The sequence below is a fragment of the Stegastes partitus genome, unplaced genomic scaffold (assembly GCF_000690725.1).
Source record: "Stegastes partitus isolate 25-593 unplaced genomic scaffold, Stegastes_partitus-1.0.2 Scaffold1286, whole genome shotgun sequence".
In the NCBI taxonomy this organism is placed as follows: Eukaryota; Metazoa; Chordata; class Actinopteri; family Pomacentridae; genus Stegastes; species Stegastes partitus.
In genome coordinates this window covers 109,262-124,828 of record NW_007579017.1, presented here as the reverse complement: position 1 = coordinate 124,828, position 15,567 = coordinate 109,262, and the positions used below count along the sequence as shown (strand labels likewise).

The window sequence follows — 15,567 nt, the reverse complement described above, 5'->3', positions numbered from 1 at the left end:
TTTTTTTTGTTGTTGAATATTTTGCACAGAAAAACTGTAAAAATCAGAGCAAGCAGTGCCTGAAAAACCACAATCTGCAGCAGAGACGAGGCGAAGACAGTGAACACACACATACAGTACACCTGAGAAACCCAACTCAAGAATGTCACAGAACCAGAAGCTTAACTAGAGGCCAACCTCCCCCCGTGTCCCCTGTGACAGGATTAAGTAGAAGACTAATTCTACTATTTTATGAGATTCTCGTTGGAGATTTCTGTCAGATTTTTGTTTCATACAGCCTCAAGAAATCGATCTAGATTTAGATCAACAGCCGGAAGGTAACACTCGCTGCAAACCAAACCTCTGATCGAGCTTCGTTGTTGCCCTTTCACTGGATTCAACGAGCATTTATTAGTACATCAGGAGCAGTTTAATTCACTTTCGGGGCATTTTCCCTCTTAACAGAGAATAAAACACCACACTCAGGTAGAAGAAAATAAACTAAGACGCCTGAAAAAGTGTCCACTCAAGCAAACTATGTGAACCAAACCCAACTGAAGGTGACACTTCAATATGCAAGGATTTATGGGAACGTCAAGGAGGCAAAAAAATGTTGACACCAGTAAAATAGCGATTCATGCTTGGAAAGATTCAGTTAAGTGTGCAAAGTGTGGACTGATGCCAGAGCACAAAGAGCTGCAGGCAGGTTTGGGGATCAACTTTCCAGCGTGCCTTTTCTTTTTTTTTGTAATTCTGTCTGAGTTTTGCTCTGTTCGACGTTTAGCTGCATCATTACCTCGCCTGGGGAGGGTTGGTTTCTGTTTGTCAGCAGGACATCTCAAAAAGTCGGTCAAAAGTATTAATTAAATTTGGGAAAATGGTCTCAGTGCAGATTTAGCTGCATAAATGGGTTTTTGTAGAGAGCTGGTTTGATGTTTTTCCAGCCCCTAGTGGCCAGAAGGTGAATAAAACACCTTTAACCCTTTATCAGGCACTCCCTGAAATACTTGGAAAACGAACATTTCAACCCCAGGGTGTTATTGAAGGATATTTGAAGATATTTTTACTTTTGTGACTTAAAGGGAAAAAAAATGTTGCAAATCAAGATAGTGATATTGGCACTAATATAAAAACTAAATCAAAGTGCACATGGTTCTTCAAGCTCATGGAGAGGCACAGGGTGGACATGTTGAACGTCCAAGGAACCAAATATGGTCACTTGCCCCATAAAGGGTTAACATTATGAGACAGGGCGCTATATAAAACATTTTCTAATATCGTTGAAGAAAACCTGCATGTGGTTATGGACACTATGTATATTCAATTGCATACATAGAAACAGATTTAAAGTTTTCTATTATTGAGTGCTTTCTAGTTTCGGCTGTTGAGCGGTGAGATCTCAGTGGTTCAGTTTGTGATCAGTTTGGTTTGCAGAGGGAAAAAAACAAAAAGATTAAGCCCTAAAGCAACACTACCGACGGAAATAAAAATAAATCCTCACAAATTAAAAGCAATAACCGTCTCCTCATATTGCAGCGGGTCGATCTGATGGGGCCGCTAATCAGCAATAATGCAGAATCACCAATAAACCGAATTTCAAGCTAATGAACGTTTTATCTTGCGATGAGAACATTTTCTAGACCTGAAACACTGATTCATGAGGAAACTTTTCAAATTTGAAGTCAATATTTGGCTTTTGAAACTGTCTGACAGGTTTAAAAAAAACAAAAAAAACAAGTGGATGTAAATGGTTTGGGAAGGCGTATCTATCAACTGCACTGTGACATTCTGAGACACACAAGAGAAATCATAAGTCGATTGAAACGCTCTATGTTTTCTACACAGCAGAGGAAAGTAGGAAAGCACTCCAGAGGTGAAACAAAGATAAAAATCAGCATGCACGGACCCCCCCAAGCAGTCAAAGACGATAAGAACCCCACCATGAGGCCTCCCACACTTTGAAAAACAAAGACGAGGAACCTCAAATCACCTTGTCATCCTGCGTGACAGAGACGGAGCAGTGAGGAGACATACAGGACATCATTCATCAGCCATTACAGCAGAGAGCTCCTGTGACTACACCATCAAGTCTGCAACTAATCCTTCTGAGCATTGGTTTTAATAAGCAGCCAGGCAGGCGTTGTGGGGTGAGACTGTGTTTCCTAAAGTTCCATCTTGTGTTATCTTACCTGAATTTGAGGCTACTTGAAAGTTAATGCGGGCTACATCTCTGTAATCACGGGTTTGATCAGATATCACCTGCTGCCCTCCCGCTGCTCGAGTAAAGGCACAAAGCTGAAGACTGCCGGCAAATATTATTTCAGCCGAGTCTCCATGGACTCAGTGGTGATATAAAGCAAGAGGATGTCAAAAGAAACTTTTCTGAGATCATTTCCCAGGACAAAACACCGGCTGGTTTTGCTTCCTATAAAACAGGACTCCTGTTCAGACACTATCAGGTAATTGTGCTTCACAGGCCGGCAGCGATTAAAATGATGAGCAGCACATTTTTCGCTATTGTGTTTGTTTTTATTTTTCCAGACAGGCTTGATTCTGTCTTTTTTTTTATTATAAACATCTCTGTACATATACTGAAACTTCACCCACACACAGGTTTAAAGAATTAAGAAAGAGGAGTTTGCCTGATGTTAGGTAACTTTCTTTCTTTCATGTAAATTGTCTTTATCCCTCACTGCTGCTTCCTCGTCCAAAGAACCTCAACATATGTATATATTCTGCTCAGATTTCTTTAAACTTTTTGCAGATCATTATTCCAAGTTAGCAGGAAGTTAGTTTTTCTCCAAAACAGGTCCAGCAAATGAGAAGAGCAAAGAAAACCAGTTTCAGGTAGACATGTTTAAGTTAGGACCTCAAATCTGACAAACGATTTACTTAATGGTGAAATAAAGACGTCATACATCAACATCGTTCTGTATATTTAAACCAGTGAATGCCGTTTAAGGCCTGGTGGTCATCAGGCTGATTTAAAAACAACATGCCAGCATATTTCAGATTTAACTTGGCTGAGAAAAATGTATGTTTCTGGGGGAAAAAAGTAAGAAAAGTCAGTGTTGTTTGAACTTTTGCTTTTGGACAAGAGACATTTTATATCTACCATCCATCACTGTGCTCAGAGACAGCTGGCCAGGGACCAAACTGATCTCCTGTTTCAATCGCCGGAGCCATCAGGGTGAAATGTCCTCTTTAAACTTTACAGTCACAGCCTCAATTAAAAGCATATTTCAGCTTTCGGACACAACAGAAGCTCCGGCAGCTTTTGGTGAAGTTGTGATCGCTTGAGTCGTAAGAGATGGGAAACTATATTCTAATTTCCAGGCTCTGAGTTGAAAAATTGTCAGATTATTTTAGAAATCTCAAAGACGTACTTGTTTAATTCAATGGTTTGACATGTTAAGTCGCATGTACAGCTGTATAATACAGCAAAGAAGCATTTCAGTCAAAGTAAGTAAGCGTACTGCACTGGTGAGCTATCTATGATTTATTAACCCTCGGCGTAGTGAGGTTACAGTTGTCGCTTTGTGCGTCTGTCTGTCTGTTTGTTACCAAATAGCTTGGGAACGGTTCACTTTCAAGGCCTGGAACTGTACGGGTAGACAGTAGAGCCCATAACTGCTGGATTTTGCTAAAATTGCTTTGTTCACAAGTTATGGAGTGATTTGTACTTTACAACGACTGTGCCAAGTTTCTGCTGCTCTGTCAAACATAATCGTCACTGGCAGTGTGTAAGTAAGCTTTAGAAACTACCTACAACACTCTAAACACATTTATAGTGAGAAGACTTTGCTATCACAAGACTGTCTTTGTTCAATTTCTGGCAGCTGGCTGCTGTTGACCACATGCATATTGCAGAACGTTGAACTTGATCGTGTCCACGCCGGGCGTAGGTGGATATTACATGTGTGAGTGAGAGCAAGGACCCGTGGTCACCATTGGGCTCCACGGCGAGGGGCGTGGCACAGTCGTTCGGATCTATAGCACGTGAGTTACCACGAGGTCGATTTGTGTACATGTTGCTGACAGTTCAAGTCTGTGTGAAATTTGCTGGTGTGAAGCTAAGACTGTTCTGCACTGACTCTCTGGTTCGGCTGCTCCACCCTTGATGGTGTGGCACGTTGTTGGCTGTGTTTTACTGACTCTGACTGTTATACAGCAGGTTTGATATAGCTGTAATATTTGATGATTAAAAAAAGCATCATACTAAACCAACGATTTCCCGCTATACGGTAACTCCCTTTAATGCAGTCATATGTTTAGAACCACCCCTCATCACTGAGTGAGCAGCATGACATTATTCTACAGTAGTGTAGCATGTATGATGAGCATCCCCCCAAAAATACATCACCCCCTGAAGCTGATGCAATCATTCTACCAAGTTGTATAGATAATCCATCACATGTACGATATCCAGGCTGATCTGAGAACAGTTGTTTGAGACCATTTCAATGCGCTCGGCAAGCCTCATGCAATTAAAAGGTCTACAGTTGTCCTCAGATCAGACTGGATATCATATGTGTGCTACAATACTGTACGCACGCAGCGCCGAGGGTCAGCACCCTGGTACTTTTCATTATTTATGATTTCACAAAAAGCAAAAAAGAAAAACGCTAATTATAAATGTATACAACTGGATTTGTGAGAATATTCCACTGTTTAACTGGTGCACCGATCTATTGTCCACGTTCCTCTTAATGTGTATAATAATTAATAATGCCGCACTGCAGGGAATCCCATATAGAGCAGCGGTAATGGAATACTTGTGCATAATTAATCAAAGGCCAAAGGCAAGAGAAGGAGCTCATTTCACATGATGGGGTTTTCTTATTAATTCATTGCATGTCTTTGTGTTGAGCTGCTTCTCAGCTAATTAAAATGTTTGCTGTTTGAATGTAAGCATCTGAAAACTGAGATCGTATGACAAGTATTGAAGAGGGTCTTTGTTGTCGAGATAATCCGGCGCTGAGGGTTCATCGCTTTAATGTGGTCGGAGCAGAGCAAGTTTTCATAATTACACATGGATGTAAGTCTTCATATATATATATACATGTTTTCAAAGGGGATTTGTAAAAGCATTCTGTGCTCTGTTATCTGGTTGTTCCACCTCGGTCGCTCGAGGCAGCTGCATGGAGTTCTCATCTTGCCAACAAATTGCTGCGAATCAATCCGTGGAGCTCTAATGTTCTAATTAAACCAGATCACAAGAAACAGCATCAGCGACTTCAAATCAATGTGCTTCAGCTTGAATCTTTCACCTTAAGTCCTGACAGCCAGAGGTTTAACGAACTCACAAACTAACAAAAATTCCGGCATATTTTCATTTCATGTCTTCACAGTAATGAAAGAATGGGATGTTTTTACTGTTACTTAAAGTATTGCCAGAGTCTATTGACACATTTTTTTTTTTTCATGTTTAAAGAGTTAAGTCAGTTCGAGACACTTTTAAAAAACTCATTCTAACTGGTCCTTTCAACAGCTGAAGGTTGAATTCATACCCAATAAAGCAAACCCTTGTTCAAGTCGGCACATTCAGAAGGTTTGCTGAGCTCCTCTGTTATGTCCAACTGTGATTACTGTTAGCAAACTTCACATAGTTTAGAGTCAGTTTGCTTTATGTCTCCTCCTCTTGTGCTGCTGCTGTTGTATTATTGTTTCAGCATGGTCCAATATCCTGTAATTGTCACTCATGGCTGCTGTACAACAGTTACAGTCTGTCCGATGTCTGAACCGCCCGATTGGAGACATTTGTCTGACTTCTAACGATGTGGTTTTCCTTCAGGAGTAGCAGGAGGTAGAAAAACCTGTTGTTTCTCTTCCCATAAAGCCGATAAAGCACTTTTCAGAAGTGGATATACTGGGCACAGGCTCAATTTTCATCTGCAATCCTACTCATAGAGGTGTCAATTCAAGTCTGCTGTATTTGGATATATGATTATAATACGTGCATTTAGGACCAGCCAGGTTTTACCTGCAGCCAATCAAAGAACTAATTTTAATAATTGAAAATTTTGTTTATATGATGTGTCTTCCAATTCAGAAAAAATAAAATATATTTCAATAAGCATCTTTTCTTTGCAGGAAATCAGGTCAGGCGTGAGGTGGTGCCGCTCTGTCCTATAATCACTCATTCCAGCCTTTCTGTTTCTGCTGAGACCTGACAGCTACAACCGCGACAAGTCAACTCTAATTGCACCAAACAATGACAAATACCAGCAGAAGGATGTAACTCCATTTCTATGAGAAATACAACAAAATGTAATTTTCCCAGATGATTGTTTGTAATGATTTTGACGGTTTCTCTAACACCACCTTCAGGCCAACCATTCCTCTCTGAAGGCTGTTCTGAAACAACCAATGGGAATTACTTCCTGTTCTCCAGTGTCTGCACCACTTAGACTTCCATTACCACAGAACCTTTCCTTTATTACCACCCTAAGGGCAAACTCTTCTACGACTTACATTCATCAGTGAGATGAAATGATTCCGTGTGTCAGAAAGACAAATAAGTGAATGTTTATATTTTTAATCAGAAAAATGAAGCTGCCTGTTGCAGAAGTTCTGTACTGGTAGTTTTGAGGATTTCCTTAAGCAACAATCAGAATCACACATTTTAAATCTTCTCTCCTGTGGAAACGAAGGTAGCAAACAGCACCAGGGCGTGAAAAAGAAGGACAAAGGCAGTTTTCCAGCCAAAAACAGACCTGAGCTCCCCCAGAAGCAGCAAAATTTATAGTTTAGGGGGTTTAAAAACAAATAAAAAGCGATTAGCAATTCTAATGTTGCAATAAATTATTTAAGAAGACATTCAGTCTAATAAAAATCGAATGTCCCATCTGTAGTTTTAAATGTGAGCACAAATCCAGCGGAGTCGGTGTCTTTATCTTCCCATCTGTCAATAACGTGTGACATGACAGATGTGGACGTGTGCAGGCTGTGTTTTACGTAGAACTGCTGTGTTCTTATTTTGGAATTAGATGAAATATGTAGTTTTAGGGGCTGCAAGGTGGAGCAGTGGTTAGCACCGTTGCCTCGCAGCTAGAAGATCGCCGGGTTCACGTCCCGGTGAGGACACCAGGGATCTTTCTACGTGGAGTTTGCATGTTCTCCCTGTGCAGCGTGGGTTCTCTCTGGGTTCTTCAGCTTCCTCCCACAAGTGAAGCCCTGTGATAAACTGGCATCACCCTGAGTCAGCTGGGATAGACTCCAGCCCCCCACGACCCTAGTGAGGATCAAGCGGTGTATAGATAATGGATAGACAATTTTTTATCAACTGATTTATGTTCATTTTACACATTTTTATTCTGCCGTCATGGAATCCCTGTAACCATTCCTGAGCTGCAGATGTCGGCATCTTTGTTGCGTAAAGTTACCATGGTTACAGGTGTCTTTACCAAGCTACAGCGAACTTATTTGAGAAGGTTGTATTTACTTGCTGTTGGTGTCCTTTTCACTCAGTTTTGTAGTCATAAAACATAACATTAGCACAGCTTCCTGTTCTTTCAGCTCCAACAGAGATTTATTCATGAGCAGGTTCACTCACTGGTTCACTTAAACAGCTTAAATAAATACAGGAACATCACTGACAGAGACAGAAAATTACAGTGCGAGATGTCAAGAAGTTAAATCAGCTCCAGAAAGAAGTAATATTTTGGGCAAATGGAGGAAACTGTGTCACCCATCAGAAGCCACACTCTGCACATCAGTGAATAAGGATTTAATTTAAAAGAGCAATTAGTGAAATGTCCAGTCTTTTACACTGTTGTTTTGCTTTTGTTTCTCATATTTCTCATTTACTAAAATAAGATAAATTGGATTATTTGCCTCCATTTGTGTACCGTTTGAGTCTCAGCCTCAGTCTCTTCATTTCTGTTGCACATTAACTCTCTGAACTCTGGAAATGTTCTGCTCTGGTCACATTTTAATTTACTGTGGACTCATTTTTTGCCGCAATATAACGTTTTGGTTTCATTTTCTTATTGTTTTTGCAGTTTGATAAATCGTGCAGTTTTGTGTACTTCTTAGAAGTTAACAAGTCTTTCAAAGCCGACGGCTGGTCTTGGGGTTCAGAGTGTTAATGCCTTTTATTACTGTCCTCCCATGTCAGCCACATAAACAAGATTTTTCTAAATAAAACTGATGTCAGGCACGACGTCCTGCAGCCGGTTTTTTATGTCTTGACAAATTTCTCTGTCTGAGTGTTTCATTTTTCTTTCTGGGATGAGAGGCAGTGAAGTCTCCTCCTGAAGCTGTTAAAGCTTCTGACAGATGTTTAATGACAGATGCATCTCTTCTGAAACTGGAGGTGTGATCAGACCACAGAATACACTGACCCACATATTTTAACAGTACGGTATGTCTGATGCACTCTTTCTAACCCTCCCTCACACGAGCCTCGGTGCAGTTTGAAGACTGGACAAAGAGCTTCAGACAAACCAACTGATGCAGTGAACGCTGAGATAACAAAGGAGGGGACGTTCTGTCAATCTGTCCTGCACACTGAGACAAAAAAACTGTGAGAAGAAAACAGGAGCTGGAGGCAGTAAAGCTGAATGGATCTGCTGAGTCAAGTTTAACGAGGAGGTAATGGAGTTTGCAGAGCGACTGTTTCCTTTCTTACAGCCCACAGGGTGATGAGACACTTCCTTTTTTTTTTTTTGTTAAACTCGTAGTTTGCATTGTAACTACAGATTGAAAATCAAACACAGGGGACACAAAACTCACTGCAGCTACACAAGTCTCTATCTGAGGTAGAAATAAAATAAACTTTGCAGTTCACAAACTTCATTTAACAACTGAACTTACTCCTGGAGAGTTTCAGGTCAAAATTTTAGGACTCATTTGTGTTTAAATTCTGTGAACCATCATGAAGTAAAATGGACTGAATTTATACTGTACCTCTGGGCTCTTGCGGTTCTGCATGATATTTTTGTCCGTGTCTTTGGTAGCGAAGAACCGAGTGCATCCTCTGTTCAGGTACTGCAAAACAATCAGAGACAGCAAGTATGAGCAAAGACCTCAATCTCAAATCTCCTTCAACATGACATGTTTACAGCAGTTATAAAAATAAAAACAAAGACCACATTAGAAATGTAAAAGAGGCTAATTGTTGGATTGAAACCCTTTGAATCCAGTTTGTGTGGCAGCATGGTGTGATGTAAGGATGTGCACCAGAGTCAAAGCCCAGTTCACAGTAGTGCTTGTGGTGTTAAGTTCATGAGCTTCTTACACTTTTTCATAAACAAAGCTGCCACAAAACATGGTGATGACACAAATATATACAATTTAGACATGCATCTGCTAACTGAAACTCAAAAATGACCATTTTTAGTCCCTTGTTTCCAATCTGAAACATATAATGAAAACCTTACTGCCCTAAAAGGCCTTTAAGATCTGCTGGCAAAGACCTTCTAACTGTTCCACAGTCCAGGTCACACTTCACAACAGGCCTCTAGTTAGTCAGCTTTAAGGCAAGAAAAGTCTGAAGTGCATCTTTGCATAGTGAATAAAAACGATGCAAAGTTAAAGCCTTTTTATCAGTTTGCCTCAGATGCCTTTTAATTTTTTGGCTGTTTCCAGTCGGTTTTCTGATTCTGCCTCAGATTTTAAATCCTTTATAAAAAAAAAAAAAACAATTTGGAATGTTTAGCAATTATTCTTCAATTGCATTTGAATTAAGGGATCCACGATACATAGGCGACCACATCGATAGCAGCCGATATTAGTGTCTTTTCCGATATATCAGTATCAGTCCGATGAACAAATTTAGTCGATATGAAAACCTGATGATTGTCTAACATTAGTGCCTTCGTCTCTACATTTGATATCGCTGCTATTTCACAGATGTTTTTGCTTAAATGTTCCTGGACTTGAACGTTAAATATGTTAAAACAGTGACAAAGTAATTCTGAGGCTGTTCAATCCCGACACTGAAGAAGATGATTTTAGTGGTTTTAGTGCAGGAGGAAGATGAGGACAGCGATCAATGACTTTCATGCTAGGCTACTGTATTTTAAATTTTTTTTAACCAGTCGTGTTACAGGCGCTGTTTGGAAAAAAGCATTTACGGTATTTGTGTACGTTAGCGGTACGAACTTTATTAAAAGTAAAAAAAATCTTTCTGTGTAAATATCTCAGGTTACAACGTGGACACCTGCAGCTTATAGACAAGTGCGGCCGATATATGTACAATTGTTTTTTCCTTTTTAAAGTTAGCGGGTGCGGCTTATATTCAGGTGTGCTCAACAGTCTGAACACTACGGTAAATGATCTTTCATAAAAACACATTTTCAGACTTGAGTCGTCGACTATAAAGGTCTCAACACGCTTCAAACAAACAACTCTCTGTTCACCACATCTAAGTCAATGTTTATACCTGTTCAACTCCACTATCAGGCATCCATTTCTGGGAGCACGAGAGGCCGACAAGCACTTTGACTGAAGCGGCATTAAAAGTCGAAAACCATAAAATTACCTGTGAACACTCAGATAAGAGATGCAAAGTGTCTTGGAGTGACAGTCTTCGCATTATCTCAGAAGATGCTGATTCAATTGTTCAGAATTCACCCCCATAATTAAATTTGCATTCGCACAAAAAGCACTCCCGTCCTCCGTAATCGATTCCGTACCGGATCTAATGGTTTCGCACCAGCTGGCCTCCGCTGCTCTGTGCAGAGAAACGAGGTATTGACGACTCCGACGCTAACCTCCCAGGTGTCTCCTGGAGGGAGGGGAGAGTCGAGCCGGGGCTTATCTCGTTTGGAGAGGCGAGTCCCTTTTTTTGGCCCGACAGATGGACATAAACAAAAACTTTCATTACAGGAGAAGCCACAGGGAGGATTTGACGCTCGTTCAGCCCTCCATCTCTCCGGCAGATTGCAGATGGGACGCATTCCCCCGTTTTATTCCTCCAGTTTTCATCCTCTGCTTGTTCAATCTCAACTCTTGCAAAACACCCCGGCGTCGCCCTGAAGCTCCCGCATGCCACACAGAGGCAGAAAAGCAACTACGCCTGGTTGCTCGAGCACTTTTTGTACTTTACCTGCATTACGTGTTTGAGATAAACATTGTGTTTCCACGTCCTCCATGTTTATGTGATGGCTGCAGGTCAGGGAATCACACTAAGTGAAGCTGTACTTACTTCCTTCCTTCCTTCCTTCCTTCCTTCCTTCCTTCCTTCCTTCCTTCCTTCCTTCCTTCCTTCCTTCCTTCCTTCCTTCAACTTTCCTCATTCCTCTGACATTGTTTCTTCCCCATCATGACTTCTTGTTTTCCTTCCTCATATTATTTTTGTATTTGTGTCATGTCTTCTCTTATTTTTTCTTTCCTCCTCTCCTTCCTTATTCATTTGCCTCATCTTTTCTCTATTTTCTTCCACTCGTTAAAAATTCATTTTCATACCTCCTTCTATCTAGTCTTTATTTTCTATCCTATATTTGTTTTCTTCATTCCTTCCTTTTATTTTTACATAATGGTTTACTTGTGTGTGGCCTTTCCTTCTTTCTTTATTCATATACTTTCATTTTTGCTTTGTTTTTTCCTCGTTTCCTTTCCTCGATCCTCCTCATCCCCTCCTTTTTTCCTTCCTTCTTTACTCCCTAATGTCAGTCTTTCTTTTCCTTCTTTTGTGTCCTCCTTCCTTGCTTTTTTCTACCTTTCCTCATTCCTCTGATTTTTTTTTCTTTTTCTTCTTTACTTCCTTCTTTATATTCTGTATTTGTTTCATATCTTCTCTTCTTCCTTCCTCCTCCCCTCCTTCCTTATCCATCTTCATCTTCTCTCTGTTGCCTTTTATTCCTTAATGACTTGTTTTTCATCTCTCCTTCTATCTAGTCTTGTTTTTTAACCCATATTTTTTTCTGCCTTCCATCTATTTTTACATAACTGTTTACTTATGTTTTGCCTTCCCCTCTTTATATCCTGGACTTAACTTCCTTTTAACTTCCTTTCTGCCCAATTTTCTTCCGAATGTCTTTCTGTTTGTTTCCTTATTTTCTTTCCCTTCTCATCAACCCTTTGATTTTTTTTTCTCCGTCCTTCTTTAGTCCCTTATGACATTATTTGCTTCCTTCTTTTGTGTTCTTTTTCCTTCCTTCTATCTTTCCATATTTGTTTCCTTAGGCACTGACTTCTTTACTTCATTATTTCTTTCCCTTTTATTGTGTCCTCTCTCCTCCATCCTTCTATCATTTCTTATTTGTCCTGCCGAACTTCTTCCCTTCTTTAATTGCTTTGTCCTTCACTTTTTCTTCTGTCTTTCTGTACATGTTTTCCTTCTTTTTCGTTGTCAGTTTTTCATTTCATCCATGTGTTTCTCTCCTTTTCTCTTTCCTTCCTACATCCTCGTCTTCATAATATAATCTAAAACCATAAAACCCCAATTAGACACTTTACATTGACAGACGACTGATAATTACTTCTCCTCTGTGGTATTTACAGATATTCTCCTGTAAAGTATCTGACTCCTACTACTCCTGGATACACTCTACACATCCCTCTCACTGCTCCTTCAGGTCTTATCTGTACTTTATACCGAACACATCCTTTAAAAGCGTCCTGATCGAACCTGCTCGGACCTGAACGCCGCTCACCCTCCTCCCCGCGGTGAGCGCAAAACTGGCGACCGTAAAGCTCGATCCTCGACAGCTATTATCAGAGAAGTCGGTGAATCTTTTTCAGCCTCCTCACCAGCAGGGAAAACTTTAGATACATGAAGCCATTAGAAGCTGCTGAAGTGACTGCAGGAGGAGCAATAAGTTGCAGGGGAGACTGCAGAGCCAACGTCGGCACTTTAAGGCCCGAGAATGACGCAGGTGAGAATAGACTATTGAATTGAGGTGCCGCCAATAAAAGGAGCACAAAAGAAAAAAAAAAGAAAGTTCTCAGAAGATGTTTGCTTGCTTTGGAGATGAGCATCTCTCAGCTCTTCTCTGACAGAATCCGCTGAGAGAAGAAAAAGTCTGTTTAGGATCTAATTTTCACAACAAAAAAAAAGGAAGCACTTGGACTTAATGTAGTTTTACCAACATGATTCTTGTGTTTATTTGACTACACTGTTCCTCATTAAAGGTTTTCTAATTTATTCAGTCAGTCCACTCTCCAGGACATAAAGTTTGGTTGTTAAGTGCTCTCTGTTCTGTACTTTCAGGTCTAAACTCTCAGCGATTCCATGGATTAAACTTTAGAACACTGACTTAAAGATCAATACATGTGTTCTCTCTTTCAATTGACCAAAAGCAGGAACGTAGCAGCCATTATCAGCGCATTAACCTTGTTTACTGCAGCCATTACTGGGGATCTCTGTGTTTGTAACTGGAGGTGAACACTGAGCACAAAACAGACCAGATGGTAAATACGGCCATTTGATCCTTCCATGTTCTCCTCATACAGACTGTACAGAGCAGTCGGAGGCTTCGGCTCTGATGACGATCTGGAGGGAAAGACGGTGGGTGCTGCCCTCTGGTGTCCACAACAGCCACAGAGGAACAGCAGGTCGAGCTTTACGTCTCAGTGAGGGCATGAAAGGTTTGTTTCTGTATTTGTAACGCTTGTACATAAATACGATTATATTAATGTGGAGGCTTTACAGATACTCTTGGGAGGCTACATTTAGTTTGATCAGGTTTGGTGTCAAAGTCATAATCACTGAAGGAAATTCAGACGGAGGCGTCAAGAGCTCTGTTTGGGTCCATTCATCCCGACCACGTCTTGGACAGGGTTAAATTATCATGATGCTTATCTGAACTGTCCTCTGATCCGGTGATCTGGTCACTATCTGGTCAAAGAAATTTCTGCAAGTCAGCAAGGCTCAGGCAGGTTTTCCACAAGTCAGTCTTGGATCCTGAAAATTTCTGCAAAGATCAGGGACACTAGAACCAGCACACCTAGAGCTAAATAGGAAGTCAAGAGTTTTCTCTCCACTAATATCTGGTTTGACTGACTTTGAATGAAATTCCAAAGTGACTGTAAAGGCTCTTGCACACTCAATTTTCTTAAAGACAGGAGGTAATATCTATAAGTAAGAGAAGAGAGAACTCCTGAACACTGTCCTCGTACTGTCCTTGCTATAAACGTTATTTAAAATACAGGATTTTCTAGCACGGACCTTTATCAGGTAAAACTGAGGGGGAAAGAACATGCTACATGATTCACCTGATGGAGGTCTAAGGATCAAAAGCAAGTTATAAGAGAGTGTGTGGGAAGGAAATCCAACATGTTATGATAACCACAAAAGTGATGGAAGATGGACTTTAAAGATTCTCCTAACTTAGCGCTGACTGGCCTGAATGTAAGAAAATATTCTTTTCTGGAAATCAGGTTCAGGAGTCATCTTAGACCTGTAGACTAAATAATTCATTCATTCACCATATTAATATTAAGTTTGAACGGAGAGAGGAGCAGCGTAGGTGTTCTGCAGAGAGGGCTGCATCACAGGTTGTTTGCAGCCTTAATGCTGCAAGGCTACAGAGTCAGTGTATGGATCTGAAGTACCTTCATATGGTTATTTATCTCTCAATGCTGCCACTTCCTAATGGATGCAGGCACGCTGCAGCTGATAAATGTGTCGGGCAAAGTAGAAAGTTGCAGCTGTGTGAGCAACGGTTAGATTTACAGCTGCTGGTCACCAACTCAAATTTCCAGCCATAAGCGGCCTCTAGAGAGCAAAGCAGGCACTGCACATGAATTATTAGTAGTATTTCATAAACACATTAGTGAACTACCGTCAAACTAAGAATCAGTGGACAAGATTTGAGCCTTTAAATGATAAATATACATACTCTGATGGTTTAACCCTCTGAACCTCAAAATCTGCCGACAGGTTTTAAAGGTATGTTGTCTTAAAAGAAAATGACAACATTCAGCAGAGTCCTTGAACCAAGTCTGAGCTTAAAATTGTGCGATTTCATCAAAATCACTTCACTTTTTCTAAAAACTGCCAAAAATTAGCAATTTGCTTTAATTTGCGAATTCTGCAAAAGATGTAAAGTTCTGCACTCCTTGATGCAAGTGGGAAGCCATTAGGGATTCAGCTGCAAAACAAAAGCTGGATTGCAGGCTGTAGGCTGGCAAGTATAGAAACAAATACAAATGTAAGTAGTAAAATATCTGTAGGACATAGAGCAAGCTTTTTCCCCAGTAACTCGGTAACATCTGTGGGTAGTTAGAAAAATGTTGAACATGTTTATTCCACGTTTTAAAAATTGTTGTAAAATAAGTAATCAATGAATTTTAACTTTTTTCGATATTGCAGTTTATGGGGTTATAACTTTGTTATAATGCACAGGAGACATTTTGAGTTCTCTCTACTACTGTTCAAGGTTGTTTCCATACACAGTGAGGAAAAATATCACTGGAGCTCATAATGGGCAGAAACTGCTTAGTGTTCAGAGAGTTAAAACAAATGTAAACTTCCTAAAACAGCTGGATGCTGTAGCAAACACTAGTCAAATAAAACGTAAGGGTGTAGATGTTTTGAGGGATTATTTCAGAAGTGGATGAATCCACATTTGGTGCTCTAGTGACTGTTTGGAGGAGTAGGACAGCGTATGTAGGATTGAGTCAAAATAAACTACAATA

General features: G+C 40.3%; 1 protein-coding gene across 1 annotated transcript in view; it reads right to left on the bottom strand.

Annotated features, from left to right (window-relative positions):
• The window catches only part of LOC103369425 (unconventional myosin-VI-like), a gene marked incomplete at its 3' end in the record, with an annotated part of 141,202 nt that overhangs the window by 76,900 nt on the left and 48,735 nt on the right, over positions 1-15,567 (bottom strand). The window contains exon 10 of the mRNA XM_008298140.1: positions 8,890-8,970. Coding sequence (XP_008296362.1) covers positions 8,890-8,970 — 81 coding nt within the window. The remainder of the gene's footprint in view (positions 1-8,889; positions 8,971-15,567) is intronic.